Consider the following 18,680-nt stretch of genomic DNA (forward strand, 5'->3'; position numbering starts at 1 on the left):
CATTTTCACCATCACATCTGTGTTTGGGGGTATTTGAGTAGAATGGATTAAGCAATTATCAGAAAGTTGCTATTATGAGCGAGATGATGTCAATATTCATTGCATATCCTCGACTGCAGCTTACTCACAACGTGTGCTACACGGAAAACCGGCAAGGCTTCTTCAACCCCTCTAAGCTCAAGAACTTTATTGTTAAAGCATCTCTTATATCAGGGTCTAATTGACCTGTTTCATGTCCAATCGTAAGGCTCTTTCATTTATGGGAGCTCTCGGTAGATATACTACCACAACAATTCTTCGTCCAATCGACGTCTAAGTCAATGAATCTGGTAGTTAGTTGAACATCAAGTTGCCCCCGGGATCTTGAGAAAAGACTGTATCAATGGGTGAAGCCAAGCAAATGAGAATTTTAGGTGTGACTTCGCAATCGCGGACACAAATGTGACACCTTCAGACACAGAGCTAGAACGCTCACACTATCGCCGCTGTACCTGCGTGGTGGGGCTTATCAGTTCAACTTGCCAAGCTCAGAAATTTCAGCATACGGAAGCACCGAACTATCTGAGACAATCGAAGAATTCAAATCAAACTCGCGAGCAGTCTTCAAATTGCAGCTACCCACGCGGGCCCAAGCCCTCGAGCCAATCAAGCCCAGCCTATGGCAATCCCACCAAGGTACAGCAGAGGCACAAGCCGCCATACCAAGTCAATTTTGAGAGATGGGGGCCGAAGAGAGCAGAACTAGCGTAGTGTCGACAGTCCTAAAATCCGTATATTTAGAACAATTGGGTCTTGACTGGTCGACCCACCTGCTCGTGAAGAGCGCTGATTGGTCTGCTCGGTTTCTGACATCATTGGCGCGGGATTCAGGTGCCGCTATTCCTATTTGGGAACAATCTCACAACTGTATGGTTCATTTTAGCAATCGCTTTGCGTTTCAGCATTCGTGCTTATTTCTAAATGTAAGGTAAATTTTAGCGGATAGTCTCTGGCTTTTCGTATAAATCTGGTAGGTCTTGCTTCTCGTTTTCCCTCAGTGTTTTGCTATCATTCCAACCGTGAAACCAACATCCTGCGTCCGCTGTCTACTTCGAATCGATATAGTATACAACTATCAACCAGAGATTGACAATACCCTCCTGATTGTGGCACCTGTACGGGTCTCCTTGGTCTATCTTCCTTCTGACCGATCAATGGCTGACTTACTTTCTTCCAGCCCTCCCGATACATACAAAATGCCTTCCATTCCTCGCATAGCCGAAATCACAACGCCTGCAATTGATACAGCCACGAGTCTTATAAAGCGAACTAGCATGTCCAACCCAGACAAATACCCCCTCTACGTCTTCCTCATTATTCTTGGCTGTATCGTCGGAACCCTCATCGGATTCAGCATATACATAATGTACCACGGCCTTGACGACTCAGACCGAGCCAGGGATATCCCATTCGAACAAAGAAAATACATGCGTGAGAGCAGACAGCGAAACCTGAATAGGCTGGCTGTGGAGGCTCGGAGGCCGGATATGATTATTCCTGTTGAGCAATTGAATGTATGATCATTGAGCAGGAAACAGGGCTCGTTTGCATACAGGTTTTATATCAAAGCATGGCGAGGGACTATGGATACAATGTCACAATCAGGAAAGGAGTTGGTGTTTTCGTGAATTCAATATGATTCAGTTTTTCTAATGGTGCTACTCATGCCATGACATGTTCTTATAATGTGTTCTAAGGTTATAGAACTGCAGTAATCCATTCTCCATGACCTCCAAGGCTGCCACCTGGGCAACTTGACAGAATATTCCAAGTTTCTCCACTTGAGCAGGACTAGCCTATGGGGCTCTAATCATAGGCCCAAGGACCCCGGGGCCGTGTCACGAATCGAGTGGTGCACTTTTGTTCAGACTCGTCGTGTTCGTCTGTCGTGTTCGGGTTCGTTTAACAATTCTCGGGGACTTTGAAAAATTGTAATGAATGAATGGCTGCTTCATGACTCGAAGAATACAAAGATATATCCAGCGGAAGAGAGCCCTGTATTTCTTACTAGGATCTTAGAATGCTGAGAAGTCTTGCAGTGAATACATCCCGAAGGATCAATGAAAAAGCGAACACTATTTTTCCTATGTCCATCCAAAGGACCCAAGCGGTCAAGTCCGGCATGCTGAGCACACAACCAAACGTCAATATGTAATCAAACAACAACCCCCCGATGCATACCAGAAGCAAGAAATGAGGATATCCAAGAAGAAGATATATAAAAAAAAGAGAGAAATAAAACAAAGCTGAGTAGCCAAGGGATATATAAGTCATGAAGCGGAGAAATGGGTAAAGGCCAACGTTGAGCGTCGTCAAGAAAGGGCATCCGTGGGATGTGAAGAATCATAAAAGGGGGGATTATGTAGAAGTGAAATTAAAACAAAAATGTGAGTGAAAAGAAACAAGAGTGTCCGCAAGATTAGGTCGATGACCACGGTACACTCATTGTTTTCAAAGGATGCCCCAAGGTGTCATCTGTACACAGCCTTGTGTGGGCTTGCAAACATGTACAGTGAATATAACCAGATCGGTGGTGCTGATCTAGAGGTTCATGGCAAAGGCGGCAACGGCACCGAGCGCGAGAGTCATCATGGAGACGGTGGCGCTGGTGGCGCCGCCAGTGCCGGAGGACGAGGCTGCGGCGGCGGCACCGGTGGTCGAGGAGGCCTCAGAGATATCGGCGGAACCAGTCAGGACGTGGGGCTGGTAGGTGTAGCTCAGAGAGGGACTTGACTTGGGCAGACGGGTGCTGCTGGAGGGAGTGGCGCTCGAAATGGGAGTCTTAGTCGAGCTGGAGGTGATGGTAGAGGTCGAGCTGGAGGTGGGGGTGGCAGTCGAGGTTGAAGTCGACGACGGGGTAGGGGTAGAGGTGGAAGTGGGGGTAGGAGTGCTGGTGGGGGTCTCGGTGGTGCTGGTGCTGGTGCTGGTCGGGGTAGGAGTAGGAGTCGAGGTGCTAGTGCTGGAGCTGGAGCTGGAGCTGGAGCTGGTGGCAGAGCTGGCAGGAACAGAAATGGTCTCAGATGAGGAGCCACCGCTGCCGTCCTTCTCGAAGACGACGATACGGGCGGTCTCGCCCTTGGGAACAGTCACGACACAGCCAGTGGCACCGCCAGCACCGGTGAAGGGATCACCGATCATCTCGTTGACGTCGTTGACAGCAGGGTCGATCTTGCAGGGAAGACCCTTGCAGCCGTCACCCTCGCACTCAATCTCGATACCATAGTCGGGCTTGGTGTTGCGGAAGGGGCAAGTGAGCTCCAGGTAGATGGGGTTCCAGCCAATCTTCAGGTAAGTGTCACCAACGTCATCAGTGTTGGCACCAGCAGTGTAAGCAGCCCAGTTACCGAAGGGGTTGGCGTTGGTACCCCAGACGCAACCCTCTTCGGCAGACACACCGGGAGCGTTGATGTAGTACTGAGCAGCGGTGGAGCACCAGTAGTTAGTACCGGGCACGGCCAAGTCGGACAGCTCTTCGACCAAGGTGGGGATGATCATGGCCTCGTTTCCGGGCAGTACAGTCTGGCAGAAAGAGACAGGCTTGCCAGCCTTGTTGTGGGCTTTCACCACACCGACGGCCGACTCACAGTAGTCGCGGTCAGGGAAAGGCTTGTGGATCTTTCCGCTCTCGTCACAGTATAGACCACCGTTCATGGACATAGGGTACGAGTAGGAAGTGGCCTTGGGATCCCACTGCATGGAAACCTCACCCGAAGGGCAAGCGTATGGGCAGTAGTTTCCAGGCTTGCAGGGCTGGTTTGGGCTCATAGCCCAACCGGCGTTCTCCTCGTTGGGAGTCACAGCAACCAGACCAGCGTCGGTGGGGAACTGGCACTGTCCGCCCTTCTTCTCCAGGGCGACCTCACGGGTTTCATGGTGACGAGCGTGGCCATGGCCATGCTTCGCAGCCTCGACGCTTGCAATGAGAGCGACAAGCGCAGCAGCGCGGGAAGGTGTAATTTCGAACTTCATCGTGTCAGGGGGAGACTTGTGTAGTCAAAGAGTGTAGTTGAAAGCGAATGGCTAAGTCAAACGAGTGACTAAAAAAAGATGACGGCCGACGGGCCAAGGACAGACACAATGCTCACAGAGAATGAAGTTCAAGACGAGAGAAGGGAAAGGCTATGAGAAGAAGCAAGAAAAGGGACCTGGGGGGGCGCTTTCTTGGAGCACGAGTGCTCTAACCTGAAAGCGGCTTAGATCTGGGATGATGTACTCAGGAAATCCTGCAAGAGGAGGCCTTGAGTCGCACGGGCGGACCCTGAGTGGCTCTGGGGTTCGCAATTATCCATAATTGCTCCATCAGGTCTGTTCTGCGTGAGCCCCTGAAGCAAACCCCACTAGTGGACAGCCACTAGCCACTAGCCATTTAGCGTCAGGGGCAGCTTTGTGCTTGCAGCCAATTGTACACTTGCATACCCCGATGGTTCTTCCTTGGCAAGTGGAGTGAGGCCAATAAGCTTGGAGATGTGGTGTGGAGTTGTTTATCGAACTCTTTCAACGGCCATGAACTTCCCTCGGAGATGTTAATCCCCCCCTTTTCGCCACTTGCATACTCCATATACACATTTTACCGAACAGATTGATATGCGAAATTATGTATAACACTCTACTCCGTACTCCGTACTCCGTACATTTTCCTACCTGCCGCTGTTGGTACTCATAACCCTGCTAGCGCATTAAATCCACCATGCGGGAAAAAAAGGGGACTCCACAGCGGAAGCACATCAGCATCAACACCCAAAACCCGCGGTCTGACAGTCAATCCTAATCAAACCGGCCCGATACCAGTCTGGGCCCCGTTGATCCCTGATGATCTTGACCAATGGTACGCAAAGGAGCATTTTCAAGTTTCTCGTTGTCACCGTGATAGGGCATGTGGTAAACAAACTCGCATTTGAAGCCCTTAATTGCCGGCTGGCTCGGGTCTTGGAGAAAGCTTGGCTTAGGAATCTCCTAACTTTCATCACTATCTACATGTGAGGTGTGATATTAACCTTGGCAGTTCTGGATCAACAATGACACGCGGAATACGGTGTATGAGATGCGGCAGGACTCCGTACCCCGTAGTTGTGTTATTGAAAATTGGCGAATTTTTGGGCGTAGAACCTCCCGACCGAGACTCAAGATGTCCCCATACGCAGCTGAAGGGAGACTGATATGGAGTATAGTGATATTCCATTGGAAAGGCTTATCGAGCGAATGCATCTGAGATGCCCTTCCCATATTTGTAGAACGGCCATGGACGTTGAATCAAGTCTGAGACATGGTCAATGCGTGGCTCGTTTATTCCCACGTTCAATCTTTGCAAATGGAGTACTCCTTATTCAGGTCACAATCTTCAAGTAGGGATGAGAAATGCATGGAGTATGCTGGAATATAGGATACACATCTTGGTTGACCTTCGGTTTGTCATTTCAAGGCTAACCTTGCGAGCCTTCAAAGCAAAGAAGCCTGCGCAATGGCCACCTTGCAATGTGTACGCTTAAGCCAGATAAGGCCCCTCATTTATTACGAGTGGATCTTTTAATCTCCATGTCTCAACTTGGACATATAATGTCTCATGATGACGTCCAATGTAGCCTCACTTCAGATTATCAGATTATCTCAAAGTTAGTATGTTTGGGTTCCATCCTTAGTCTCATGCGGTCTATCAACAATCTGATCAGACGAATTTAAGAAATTAGTTGTGCGTCTATAAGTACATACTCTAGTAACTCCGTACCATTTCGATTGATGCCTGCATGTGCATTTTTAAATAAACAAACTATAAGCATGTCGCCGATCTACGTATGCAAATCCGGGGGTCAGCGCGATGTAAGCTTGATTCCCGAGGTCAGGAGTACGTACGGAGTAAAATGAACCCCCTACTCACAGGATGATACAAGCTGTTCTACATAACTAACATCCACGTTATAAGACCCGAGAACGCTACTGTAGACCTGGGCACTAAATTGCAAACTCGCAGGTCTTCTATATCAAGCTTCCAATGAGTGGATATACCCCGTCAGTGTTATCAAAATGACACCAAGCAGGAACGAACCGTCCACAGCTTGCAGGTGCAGCTCTGTGATGCCTCTCAAGTAGCGCCAACAGAGCGCCGCTGATGCTCGACAGTCCTTGCATCGATTCTATGTCAGTATGCCGTGAGGGGACAAAGCTCAGAAAGATGCATGCCGCACAGCTATCAGTGGGGACGTTCTTTTTAAGTTGCTGCAAGGGCTGACGATATTCCTCACATGGCGAATACTCACTGAGCCTATCAGTGGGTTGCTTCTGTGGGGCGCCATACGACTATCAATGAGTGACAGGTCATATGGCTCATGGTTGGCCTTTGTTGTGAGATTTGAGATTGTACGGAGTAGGTTCAGTTACTCCGTAGAGGTCACCTGCTCCGGTATTCGCAGTGTTGAGTTACGCTTGGGGCTTTGGGGTAAAGGGCAGGATCAGATGTATAATTGTTATTTGATTTGGAATCGCGTTGGCGATCATTGCTCTGGCTTAGTCTCTATGTTTGGCCCATGACCTGGCTAGGAGATTGTGGTAGTCTGGTCTTGATGTCAAAGTCAGGTATGTACAAGCAGACAAGATCCATGTGATGGGAAGCGGACTGGTCTCCATCAGTCAGGCCAGAGGACAATCGTAAACAAGCATCAGGCATCCTGCATATTCTGCTTGAGCGATTCGTCGCCTGAAGACTTGTTGTGGCTTATGAGGGGGTCATCACAGAGCAAGAATCATCAAAAATCTATAACTGGGTGGTTACCCGCCCTGCTGAGCCTCGAGGGTTCTCCATCCCGCGAAAGCCGAGATATCATCCCCATCCCTCCATCCCCATGCTATGCAATAATGCCGCGCCAGCAGCTCCCACTCCTCCATCTCATCCAGCATTTCCAGCCCTGCAACTCGGTCTTTCTCCTCCTCGCTAACCCATTTCTTCCAAAGGAACTCAACGTCCCCTGCAGCCTGGCCGTCTCCGAAACCCTGATCTCGGAACCGGGCCCGCTGTGCCTCAAGCGAGGCATACTTATGTAGAGTTTGAAGTTGAATTCCCCGCGCCGCAAGATTGGAAACCATCACCTCTCCAAAGGCATCATTTGGACGAATGGGCTCGTAGAGAATCAACCCAAGAGGCACGGCAGTCTGTCCCACCTGCACATCGCCCCCAGGCCCCGTTGCCCTCCCACCAAATAATCCCTCTGTAAAGAAAGAAACCACCTTCTGAGCCTCAACAGGCGACAGATAGACAAGACAGCATTCGGATATCAAAAGGGTCGGCAAATCCGTCTCAACGCCCGGCAACGCTTTTGCGGGATCATCGTGCGAGGAAAGTGTCCGCAGATCCACTGGGTGAATATGGTATGAAGGTGACTGAAGCGCGTCTCCGGCCTCGGACACCTTAACCGGACTATCTTTCTCCGGAACCGACGAGTCAATCCCAAGCACGCGCTGCAGCTCCGGCGCAGATCGAATGGCGCGGATCTTCGCTGTCGTGTTAACGGCGAAATCGAGCTCGTGGTAAACGAAATCAGGGCTTTGGCGCGAAGATAATAATCGGAAGACGCGTGTATCTGATCCGGCACCGAGCGAGATGATTTGTTTCCGCTTGTTATCTGGTGCCCAGGGGCCGAGGAAGCGGGTTACGAGTTGGTCGATGGTGGTGGTGCGCACGTAGGTTCCTGTTGCGGGATTAGCTATGGCCCTTTGCTTTGGTATTGTCATCGTTGTGATCGATTTACCTCTGTTAATGATTGGGAGTCGTCGGGTCGCTGACCCTGGGGGGTGTGAGTGCTGTCGCGTAGGGATCATCGAGGTATCCCAGCTGGACGGCGCTCAGGCGGGACACGCTCGCGTCGTTGTCGGTGCCTTGTACGACTTGGTCTTTTCCTGGTCGCGATACATCGCGTCCGAATCCTCGACCTCGGCCTCGACGCAGAGAGTTCAGGTTGGGGATCGTGGCCATGATGTAACTTAGAGGTTGGGAGCTTGGGCTTCCGTGGTGGGGTCCTCAGCGCCGCACTCCCGCGGGACATTCTGTTTATGTTTGACTTCAGTCCATTTGGTTCTACTATGATACTCTGCATACTTCTCGAATTTCTCACTTTTCTCGCTATACACCTAAATCTAGGCCAATTTATTCTTCGCAAAGGTGATAGCCTGAGACCCATACTCGGCTCCATAGCCGTTGTGAGTCGCAGCATTACTACCATTGCAGCAGTATGGATCCGAGGCATCGCAGTATGATTGAATCTTACTAGCAGATGGACAGGAGAAGCCAGCAGGGCGTGCATCGAACTATATCTCGTCAGTCTCGGGCTCAGTGGGTCAGTAAGGGTCACATACGCCTCCAGCAGCGCAAGTTCCAATATCATACGACAAACCCGCCTTGAAAAGCGGATCGCCCATGAAGATAGCCGCCTTGACCATATTCACAGCAGAGGTCGACAGTTGCACTGCTGTATTGGTGTAGCCCTGGTTGGGCACACCGCCACCACACAGCGCTGCATCCATGATCTCCGCTCCCTGTTATGTATATGATCAGATCATGTCCTGAGATCGTTTTTAAGCTGAGACTGACCTGTGAGTATCCTACAAGGACAAGCTTTGTAGATGGACATTGCGTGTTATAAGCGTTGACTGCCGAGGCAACCGCTGCGATGCCTTGAGCAACTGAGCTCGAGTAGCTAACGCTTCCGCATGACGCTTGCCCACCACATGCAGGGTAGCTAATGGCTTCGGCGGTAGAGCCTGAATATGAGCTGAGAGGTCCGTTGACAACTGTGCTGGATGAGCCGTAGCCGGCAGATGCAGTGGTCTCGCGTGCACCGAAGATATGGACGCCCGGGCAGGTGGCGCGTTTCTCAACCTCGGCCTCAATTGGCACGGCGAGGGCGCTTGCAATGAGAGAGAATGCGAAGATGCTGCGAACCATGATGATGTATAGATGGCTGAAAGTGTAGAAGGTGCTATGTTGCCACCTAGGAGGATGTGAGCTCATTTATACAAATTTGGAACGTGCCCCGATGTTGTAGTCGAGGTAAATCTTCCAAGGCAACTCAGGTACGTCCTTTGGACCGAAGGAGATTTTGCCTAATATGTCCAATGATCCAAGTGTCAAGTTTCACCCATGTATTTGGCTCAGATCTGCCAATTTTAGCCGTGCAGAAGTAGAGTGGCGCACTTAGGCTGAATCACTCGGCGTATAGGCTTGAAGGATTCAGCCTTGCTGAAACAACATGTGGATCCAGAATGAAAATGGTAGTAGACCTGCAGAAGAAACAACTTCCCCGCATTGTTAAAGCAAATGCCGTTAGCTCTTCGGGGAAGATGCAGCGGAGGCTAGTCTAAACAAGTTAAAAGCAGCCTAGAAAGTTCATGGCTTACAGAGACAGTGGCCTCTTTAGCCTCAATGACTTGAAAAAGAATTCCCGGAGACACCTTGCCCAGAGACTTAAAGACACGGATATCGAAAGGGGTCAGCTCATTTCTCCATTGGGTATGGGCCGAAACGTGCTGGGTACTTCAACGTTTCATGATTGCTTCGGCCCCGAGTGCCTGCCCAGGTGTCGCACCTCTAGCTACGAGTACCACTACTGGGATAATGAAGAGCCATCGCTTTGAAATACACCGACATGTGGCTCCAAAAAACCATTCCATGGCAGTTTTGGCACGCAGGCCATTTGCATCGTCACATTTCTATGTACAACTAAACATACACAAAGTTGTTTCGGCAAAGCGGGCAAGTGCTTTGGTTGCTGCTCTTGAACCACCGGAACAGACAAACCGAGTGGAATGTGTTCTTGCAGGTGGCGCAACGCTTGTTCGGCGTCTGCATGTCGGTTGAGATGACAGAGTAGCAAATAGCACACTCGCTTTGACCCTTCAGAGCACCTTGAACGTTCCGTCGGAAGGCCAACAGCCCATCAACCAAATTGCCATTGGCAAACATGATCACACCCTGGATTATCAACAGCCAGCTCTTCCATTTCTTCTCATCCACGAGCACACGGCTGCGACCGACGACTAGGGCAGATTGGAGGGGGTATGCTGGCGGGAGAGTGATTGAGATGGCGACCGGGGAGATTCCTCGTCTACGGGAATGCTGGCGATGATTTCACCCGTCTTTTGAGAAACCTTTACCTCAAGTGCTCTTTCTTCGTTGGGATCCAGGGTAGATGCCCATTCGATCACACCTTGGAGGGCATCTTGCACAACGAGTGGAGAGATCTAGATTTGATTAGTTTCTTGGCCACATGTTGAAAATCGTCGTGGGAATTGACTTACATATTTCTCTGACCAAGTCTCCACGGGACCCTTGATGCGTTTCTTGGTATCGATCCACCAGTTCTTGGTCATGTTGGCTGAATATCTCAGGCACAAATAGTACAAATGAATCAGAAGCCATTGAGTTTCCTTGTCGGCGCTCTCGGACTGATCTGGTTCAAATGATCGGATGTCAAATTTGGATGCGTCGGTCAGTTTTCCGTATGACCTCTGCAGGAAGTCGAACGTGAATTCCAACAGCGGGATCAAAATGTTGTTTTCCTTAATGCTAGAGGCGTAGTATTCTTGAAGAGGAAGCGACTGATTGAGAGTTAGCACAGACGGATCTCACCGTTGTGTGGACCGAGATAACTTACGGCATTGGTGAAATGATCATAAACAACCTTCCAGCTGAGGAGGTATGACCGCATGTTGGTCCACATCTTATCATCCCCGTATGCAGAGCGCACCATTTCCATCGAGGGAGGCTCGAGCAGCAGGGACACAAGCTCATCGGGTAAAGTGGCAGCAGTCTTCGATAGAGCAAGTTCAAAGGAAATCTTCTCTTGGGCATGAGGAATGTAATGATGGAGGATGGTGTACGCGGTGCGTTGAACTGCGCGGCTGTGGGCTGTAAGAAGATGGAAGGTTTCGCTGACGTCCTCGAGCTGATCAGCTGGGATATTGCTGATGAGGCGCCTCAGGTTATCAACAGCTATGTCGCGAGGCTGGTGGAAGGCTGTTTCCGAGTCTGCTTGTGATTAGATATAGATCGCCTTGGTGAGTGGGGAGATGGCTTACCAAAGGTGTCAATTGTGGATGCCAGGGCAGTGAAAAGCCCGCCCTTGCGAGCCGCCCAAGCATCTTGAGCATCATCATTGCCATCGCCCTCGGAGATAGACTTCAATCGAGAGAACAGCTTGAAAGAGGAAACCAGTAGTGGTAGAGCATCTTCGCCACCGTTGGTGTTTCGGAACACGGAGCTTAGAATATCCATGCATTCTTCCCAGTGCGATCCGTAGATTTCACTGAGAGCTGGAAGAATGAATGAAAGGCACTTGACAATTTCGGATTTCAGGCCAAAAGGTACAGATTCGGATTGGAGGCACTCGATCAAATTCTTGGTCAGGAACACCAATCGCTGCGTTGGGATCGTAGAGACCACATCTTCTTCGCCGGATAACAAGATGTTCAGCAGTGCAAGCTTTTGTAATCCTATTCACAGTTAGTATCAAAGTTTTGAAGCAATATAGATTACTGCTTACCACCTTGAGAGGCAGTCTCTGGCTTGAGCCCAGTAGAGTCGGCCACCAGTTCATTGCAGATCCTGTTGCCGACTGGGTTGGAAAGAATTGAGCTTCGCAAGACTGCGAACCAGGATGCCGAACGGAAGACATTCGCTGAACGTGCATCTCTGCAAATTTGCGCGATATCATCCGCAGACTTTGACTTCTGCGTTGAATCTGCAACACTCATAATCTTGACAAAGGCTTCACCCGTACGGTAATCGACGGGAGAAGTTCCCTTAACTTCTTCGAGCCTGGCTTCCCAGAATGCGGTGAAAGATGATGAGATTGTCTTCTCCGGGGCAAAATCAAGTGGTTCATTATCACGAACCCATGAGCTGATCACGCTTCGACCATCAAGTACAATCTGCATGTATTCCTCCCGTTGATCAGCCAGCTCAAGACCTGAAATGCCGTTGCTGCCTTCGATGCTTAGATCATCATCTATGAGCTGAATGGCCACAGGTAAGAAACGGAACAGAGTCTCAAGTGCCTCCTGCTCCAAGTATTTCACAATCTGAGAGGTAGATAGAATGCTGATTGTGAAAGTCGCCAGGCGGAACGCTGAGGATCGATGATCCGAGTCACGCGGGATGGTGGGCCACAGAGCCTTGAAAGATTCAGATAACTCTCGTTGAATCAGGTGAACAGCACCTCCAAGGGGGGATGTAATAGCAATTGATGGACGAGGTGGAAGTTGAGTGAATGGCGTTAAAGCTTGTTCCCATGACCAATGCGATGGCAGGACATCCTTGGCGACACTAGCCGCGTCGCCGGCCATGATGCTCGGTAGCACTTCACCCGCAATGGCAAGGAGAGATTCGGTCCTGGTCAAATATTAGCGTAACTCCAAGGCGATGGGTAGACTTGAATACTCACGACAGCGATTCATCGTCCACATGATTGAATCCATGTTGGAGTATTTCGATGCTCGATTTCGTAGTAGTCTCACCAACAACGGCTTCTTTCAATGACTTCGAAAGCGCTTCCGCCAGACTTGCAACCTCCTCTTCGTGAGACTCCATGAGGAATATCAGCTTGCCTGCTAATTTCGAGCCATTTGGTCCACTTTGGAATTCTCGGACTGCATCAGGCGCAGTCTTTCCAATGTGTGAAAGTCCGTGTAGCGCATTGAAGACTTTATCATTGGTCGACAGTTCATCAATCAAGGATAAAAAGATCTGATCCATCAGGTCAGTGTGTGATGACTTATTCTGCAGGACGGCGGTGATAATAGGCCAATGCGAGTGACTTCCATGACAAGCCTTGTCTAAAGCTGTCACGACAAGCGCATTGAGTCTCTCCTTGTGCTCAAACTCATTGAAATTGAGAGAGGAGAGCAAACTCTGCAGAACGTGTACATTCGACTGTTCCGGCTCAAGAGCGAGTGCTTTTTCCACAATGTTCTCAAAGCTTGACGAGAAGCCATCCCATTCCCGACACTTCATAATGGTTGAAATTAGCCGATCGGCAGAAGGGGATAGTAAAAGCTCTGGGGCGTCATTCTGGAGAAAGTTTTGCAGGTTTTGAGACTTCTGGGCGACAAATGACAGGCTGCCAACACATTCCTCTACCACGGCGGCAGCTCCATATGGCTTTCCGTTGCGGGTTTTCAAGACCTCAATGCAGCTTTCGAGGAGAGAGGAGATTGAGTTCTCAATGATTTCCGTCACTCTTGGTTCTTTGGAATCCGCGATTCGTGAGAGAACAGAAGACTGCAGATCGAAGAGCCGTTTTGCCTGGGCACATACTGAATCTTGAGATTCACGGAAGTCCTTAGATTGCTCTGGAGAAGACAGCTTGGCAGCTTCGAGCAAACCCTCAGATAGAGCAGTACACAATGCCTGCAACTCTTGATCATATCCAGTAGAACCCAGTGTGCAGAGGTAGTGTGTACAGCTATCCTCGGCTGACTGGGCTGGCAGTACCCATTGTGATGACTTGGGATCGTGTCGCACGTGATTCACCACCAAGGGGGAGATTCTTTGGTCAATGAATTCGGCTTTCTGCTCCAGGGGAACCAAGGTCGCGAGCCACGTTGCGATTTGAATATAGCACTTCCATCCAACAACGAGGTTTTGACGTGGCTCTTCTCTTGAGTTCAAGCCTTCTTGGAAAGCTTCAGTCAAAGCGATTGCACTGGTGGAAGTGACTCCTTGGTCAGCAGTGGCTTTATCAGCACCTGCTAGAACTTCATGAGGCACTGTTCGGAATAATTGGTCCAGGTTTGACCAGTAAGTGCTTGCCCCTCCTTGAGATCCTTTCTGGATGTACTGGCGCAGCCTCTTTGAAGCGGAGGACTTTCCACTGTAGTCATCTGTCCACACTTGGGGCCTGGAAATAGACAATACAAGAAGAGCTTCGGATAGTTCTGTTGCCGATCCAGTCTGCTGGAGAGACAAAGACTTCCCAATCACGGCTGAACTGAGTGTCGGCCAGTCAACCCAACCAGGCTCTCGGGAAACAGCAGTCCGAAGCAAAACATAGATGGAGCGGCGGACATATGGATCATCATGATGGCAAAGAGCCCAGAGAAACTTGCTTTCTAATAGTGTTTCAATCTGCGAAGAGTCCTTCTCTAACTCCTCGTCGGCAGAGTTGCCTACCAACGTTCAATGGTTAGAATAAGACCTTTCGAGGGAAATGGTCGATAACGCACCTAATATCCGATTGAATAGCATAATCGCAGCTCCAACCACGCGAGCATATTTTCCCTCCGCATCATCCCGTTTGACAGTCCTCTCATCACTGAGCGTCAAGGGCGATTGGTGAAGAATGACGTCATCTACAAAGTCCAAAATCGGGCTCTGGTAGATCTTCCACACGTTACTTCTCTTTTGGTCTGTCGAGAAGACCTTCGTGAACGATTCGAGAGCGGCCCGGTGGACAATCTTATCATTATCATAAATTCCTGCAATCCATGCGCCGATGACCTTTGGTAAATTGGGCACAATTCGCTTGCCCGCAAGACTAGCAATTGTACCCTGGATGGAATGGGCAAGCTGACGTGCTCGACGAGAGAGGTCAATTGATAGTCGGGGGTATAATCCGATCTAAATTTGGAAGATTGTCTGTTAGTAAATGTTGATGTATGAAAAGACCAGTTGCGTATACCCATGCGTCTAAGAACCCGTCGTCCAAGGTTCCCTTGTTCGCTTGCACTGTCGAAATATGGTCTCTGAGCTCCTCCAAAGCCTTTGTACGTGTAGTATCATCCTTCTTCAGCAGATTCTTGAATGCGATGACGAGTTGCTGGTCTGTGATACGTGACAAGTCTGGCGGTGCGGTAATGTATGTGAGCGTGGAGGGCTCTTTACCCTGGCTCTGGAGGCTACCGGAGAAACCGCCGAATGAGCCAAAAGCGCTACCCGCAGCGCGACTGCTGGAGGCCTGGGATTTGAACTTTTTGCTCATGTGGGGTATGAGGTCAGCGGTATAACGAGGTAGTGGGGGACTCGAGATAGGTAACAAATGTTGTCGCTCGATAGCCTGTCCTCCACGTGACATAGCCTTTATCGATAGCGATAAGCTGCGATAAGTCCCAAGGTTCCGATGGGTCTTTTTTATCACGTGCTGTCCGTACTGTATTTGTGCTGAGGCTACTTTTAGTGTGCACGGTCCTTAAACTCCACATGCTGATGTGTATAGAGTAGATTCAAATGTTGTCATTCCCAGCTTCTACCTTTATATGGTTTCATCTTTAATCATAAGAGACATAGCAACTGTTCTTTGATCTTCCATGATCTTTTGATGGCGTTGGAACGTTGTATCATCCCACTTGCTTGTTATGAAAACATCTTATAATGCTCAAGGTACACTATGCAAGCAAATTTATTACATGCCATAATCTCGAGGTAATGGAGAATAGCGACATTATCCAGGGTCACAGATCAAATAACTATATCATAACCCTTGGTTCATATCTACACATACCTCCTAAGCCACACTGCAATAAGCTTGACAGAGAAAATGTGGATGGAATGAGTCATTAGTAAGACTTTCTGGTTGCCTGGAGCTAGATGGACATAGCTTGGAATAATTTCAAGAGTCTGACTCACTTCAGTCTTTCAAATTCTCTCCTCATCTTGTTCAATTGCTTCGGATGTGTATGTCTCAACATGACTTTGAAGGGTACTGGAGGTCACGTGAGCTTGTGTCATCCTGTCCCAATCAGGGAAAGCGTGACAGCGAGAAAGACGAGAGCTCGGGATATCTTTCTGTCCCTCGCCCTTTTGCGTTTTGCATCGGAGTCCAGCCAAGATGAAGTTCTTCATTGAGTATGACTTGATATGTCCCCTAGTGTGCCACCGAGCTAACCTGTTGTGTCTGTCGCAGTGATCTTCCAGTGCTGTTCCCGTACCCTCGCATCTATCCCGAACAATATGCCTACATGTGCGATCTCAAAAAGACCCTCGATGCAGGGGGTCACTGTGTGCTGGAAATGCCCTCAGGGACCGGAAAGACCGTTTCGCTCCTGTCGTTGATCGTCGCCTACCAACAGCACTACCCAGAGCACCGAAAGCTCATTTACTGCTCCCGAACAATGTCGGAGATTGAGAAAGCGCTAGCAGAGCTGAAGGCGCTGATGGAACACCGCGCAAAGGAGTTGGGTCATGAGGAGGAATTCCGCGCACTCGGTCTCACCAGTCGAAAGAACCTCTGTCTTCACCCTTCCGTGAAGAGAGAAAAGAGTGGTACGGTGGTCGATGCTAGGTGCAGAAGCTTGACAGCGGGCTTCGTCAAGGAGAAAAAGGAACGAGGCGAAGATGTCGATCTCTGCGTATATCATGAAGTATGCTTTGCTCGCCCACAGCGCACTTTGGGACCAACTAACGGACACTAGAATCTCGACCTACTCGAACCGCATAACCTCGTTCCCCCCGGCGTCTTCACGCTTGATGGACTATCGCGATACGGAGAAGAGCACAAGCAATGCCCATACTTCTCTGCTCGGCGCATGGTAAGCTCCTGATGCTCTACCCCATGTGATAGTCCAATTCTGACGCAACTTCCTAGATGCCTTGGTGCAACATCATTATCTATTCATACCATTATCTTCTGGATCCGAAAATCGCAGAACGTGTATCACGAGAGCTTTCAAAAGATTGCATCGTGGTTTTTGACGAGGCTCACAACATTGACAACGTCTGTATCGAATCCCTCAGTATAGATCTGAGTGAGGACTCTTTGCGAAAAGCGACCCGAGGCGCATCAAATCTAGAACGCAAGATCGAAGAAATGAAAAGCTCAGATGAGGAGAAGCTGAAGAACGAATACACAAAACTGGTGGAAGGATTACAAGAGGCAGAGAAAGCTCGCGAAGAGGATCAATTTATCTCCAATCCGGTGTTGCCCGACGACTTACTCAAGGAAGCAGTTCCCGGCAATATTCGTCGCGCAGAACACTTTGTTTCCTTCTTGAAGAGATTCATTGAGTATCTCAAGACTCGCATGAAAGTGACCCATACCATATCCGAAACACCCCCTTCTTTCCTAACACACCTGAGAGACCTTACCTACATTGAACGAAAGCCCTTGAGGTTCTGCGCTGAGCGTCTAACGTCACTCGTTCGAACGCTGGAGCTTGTCAATATCGAGGACTATCAGCCTCTCCAAGAGGTAGCCACCTTTGCAACGCTTGTCGCAACTTACGATAAAGGATTTGTGCTCATCCTAGAGCCGTTTGAATCCGAGGCGGCTACTGTACCAAACCCCATACTTCACTTCACGTGTTTGGATGCCGCCATTGCCATTAAACCAGTATTCGACCGTTTCAGTTCTGTGATCATTACATCGGGAACTTTATCACCTTTGGAAATGTATCCGAAGATGCTGGGATTCAATGCCGTACTGCAGGAGTCCTACAGCATGACACTAGCTCGACGATCATTCTTGCCTATGATTGTCACTCGAGGCTCTGATCAAGCTCAAGTCTCCTCTTCTTTCGGAATTCGAAATGATCCTGGTGTTGTGAGAAACTATGGCTCTTTGGTTACCGAGTTTGCGCGTATCACCCCTGATGGAGTCGTCGTCTTCTTCCCCTCCTATCTCTACATGGAATCCATCATCAGTATGTGGCAAGGAATGGGCATATTGGATCAGATCTGGAACTATAAGTTGATCCTTGTTGAAACACCCGATGCGCAAGAATCTTCACTAGCCTTGGAAACTTATCGGACCGCGTGTTGCAACGGGCGTGGCGCAATCTTGTTCTGTGTCGCCCGAGGAAAGGTTTCCGAAGGTATTGATTTCGACCACCACTACGGTCGTGCGGTGTTGTGTATCGGTGTTCCATTCCAGTACACCGAGTCTCGCATCCTGAAAGCTCGACTCGAGTTCTTGCGTGAAAACTACCGCATCCGAGAGAATGACTTCTTGTCTTTCGATGCTATTCGACACGCCGCTCAGTGCTTGGGACGTGTCCTGCGTGGCAAGGACGACTATGGAGTCATGGTGTTGGCAGATCGCCGATTCGAGCGAAAGCGCCCCCAGCTTCCAAAGTGGATCAACCAGGCCATGCTGGACAGCGAAACCAACTTGAGCACAGATATGGCCGTATCGAACGCCAAGAACTTCTTGCGTACAATGGCTCAGCCCTTCAAGTCGAAGGATCAAGAAGGCATTTCCACGTGGAGTTTGGCTGATATCGAACGCCATGAGGCAAAGCGAAAAACAGAGGAGGAGCGGATGATGAGAGAGGAAGTGAATGGGAACATGGACGGCGTGATCCCATCTGCATCTCGCATTGTCGACGATGATTTCGATGATGACATTGATGAGGATCTCATGATGCTCGACGCGCAATAAAATAATCTTGTCATTTTCTGGTACATAATGCATTTACTGGCATGGACTAGGCGTTTGGATCTGGGCATGGTGCCATTCAGCATGGATGGTGTTTCTACGGACAGCACATAATACAGTGCGCTTTGCCTCAGATGATTGAAAAATAAGCTATACAAAACAAATACTTTCCTCTTCTAGCAATGTCGACTTCGTATGTATTACTCTTAGCCTTTGAATAAATTGGTGCTCATTAAGTTGTACGTTTGCTTCTAGTTTCCTAGTTTCGTCCATGGGTTGGGTCCTGTTACC

The 18,680-nt window shown here is 49.4% G+C and overlaps 6 protein-coding genes across 6 annotated transcripts; 2 read left to right on the top strand and 4 right to left on the bottom strand.

The window, feature by feature from the left end:
• Window positions 1–1,235: 1,235 nt before the first annotated feature.
• N7506_006717 (uncharacterized protein) lies at window positions 1,236–1,559 on the top strand (the record flags this gene model as incomplete). Its single annotated transcript, XM_056956010.1, has 1 exon — window positions 1,236–1,559. One exon carries the CDS (start codon window positions 1,236–1,238, stop codon window positions 1,557–1,559), a length of 324 nt encoding a protein of 107 aa, XP_056810344.1.
• Window positions 1,560–2,580: 1,021 nt separating this feature from the next.
• Window positions 2,581–4,008, bottom strand: N7506_006718 (SUN domain-containing protein; the record flags this gene model as incomplete). The annotated part of the gene is made up of 1 exon (XM_056956011.1): window positions 2,581–4,008. The coding sequence occupies one exon, from the start codon at window positions 4,006–4,008 to the stop codon at window positions 2,581–2,583; it is 1,428 nt and encodes a 475-aa protein (XP_056810345.1).
• A 2,790-nt stretch (window positions 4,009–6,798) lies between these two features.
• On the bottom strand, window positions 6,799–7,999 carry ppm1 (protein C-terminal leucine carboxyl O-methyltransferase ppm1; the record flags this gene model as incomplete). The annotated part of the gene is made up of 2 exons (XM_056956012.1): window positions 6,799–7,743; window positions 7,811–7,999. 2 exons carry the CDS (start codon window positions 7,997–7,999, stop codon window positions 6,799–6,801), a joined length of 1,134 nt encoding a protein of 377 aa, XP_056810346.1.
• Window positions 8,000–8,160: 161 nt separating this feature from the next.
• N7506_006720 (putative acetyl xylan esterase (Axe1)) lies at window positions 8,161–8,968 on the bottom strand (the record flags this gene model as incomplete). Its single annotated transcript, XM_056956013.1, has 3 exons — window positions 8,161–8,331; window positions 8,380–8,559; window positions 8,615–8,968. 3 exons carry the CDS (start codon window positions 8,966–8,968, stop codon window positions 8,161–8,163), a joined length of 705 nt encoding a protein of 234 aa, XP_056810347.1.
• Window positions 8,969–9,754: 786 nt separating this feature from the next.
• N7506_006721 (ubiquitin-protein ligase RKR1) lies at window positions 9,755–14,999 on the bottom strand (the record flags this gene model as incomplete). Its single annotated transcript, XM_056956014.1, has 9 exons — window positions 9,755–10,046; window positions 10,112–10,263; window positions 10,321–10,620; window positions 10,677–11,050; window positions 11,101–11,514; window positions 11,565–12,412; window positions 12,465–14,187; window positions 14,245–14,638; window positions 14,700–14,999. Coding segments are annotated over 9 exons (4,797 nt in total), but the record flags the coding sequence as incomplete, so codon positions are not given.
• An 846-nt stretch (window positions 15,000–15,845) lies between these two features.
• On the top strand, window positions 15,846–18,392 carry N7506_006722 (TFIIH/NER complex ATP-dependent 5'-3' DNA helicase subunit RAD3; the record flags this gene model as incomplete). Its single annotated transcript, XM_056956015.1, has 4 exons — window positions 15,846–15,862; window positions 15,921–16,377; window positions 16,429–16,545; window positions 16,602–18,392. The coding sequence occupies 4 exons, from the start codon at window positions 15,846–15,848 to the stop codon at window positions 18,390–18,392; spliced, it is 2,382 nt and encodes a 793-aa protein (XP_056810349.1).
• Window positions 18,393–18,680: the final 288 nt, after the last annotated feature.

The sequence above is a fragment of the Penicillium brevicompactum genome (genome assembly GCF_028827555.1).
Source record: "Penicillium brevicompactum strain IBT 35665 chromosome Unknown utg000005l_segment0_segment0, whole genome shotgun sequence".
In the NCBI taxonomy this organism is placed as follows: domain Eukaryota; kingdom Fungi; phylum Ascomycota; class Eurotiomycetes; order Eurotiales; family Aspergillaceae; genus Penicillium; species Penicillium brevicompactum.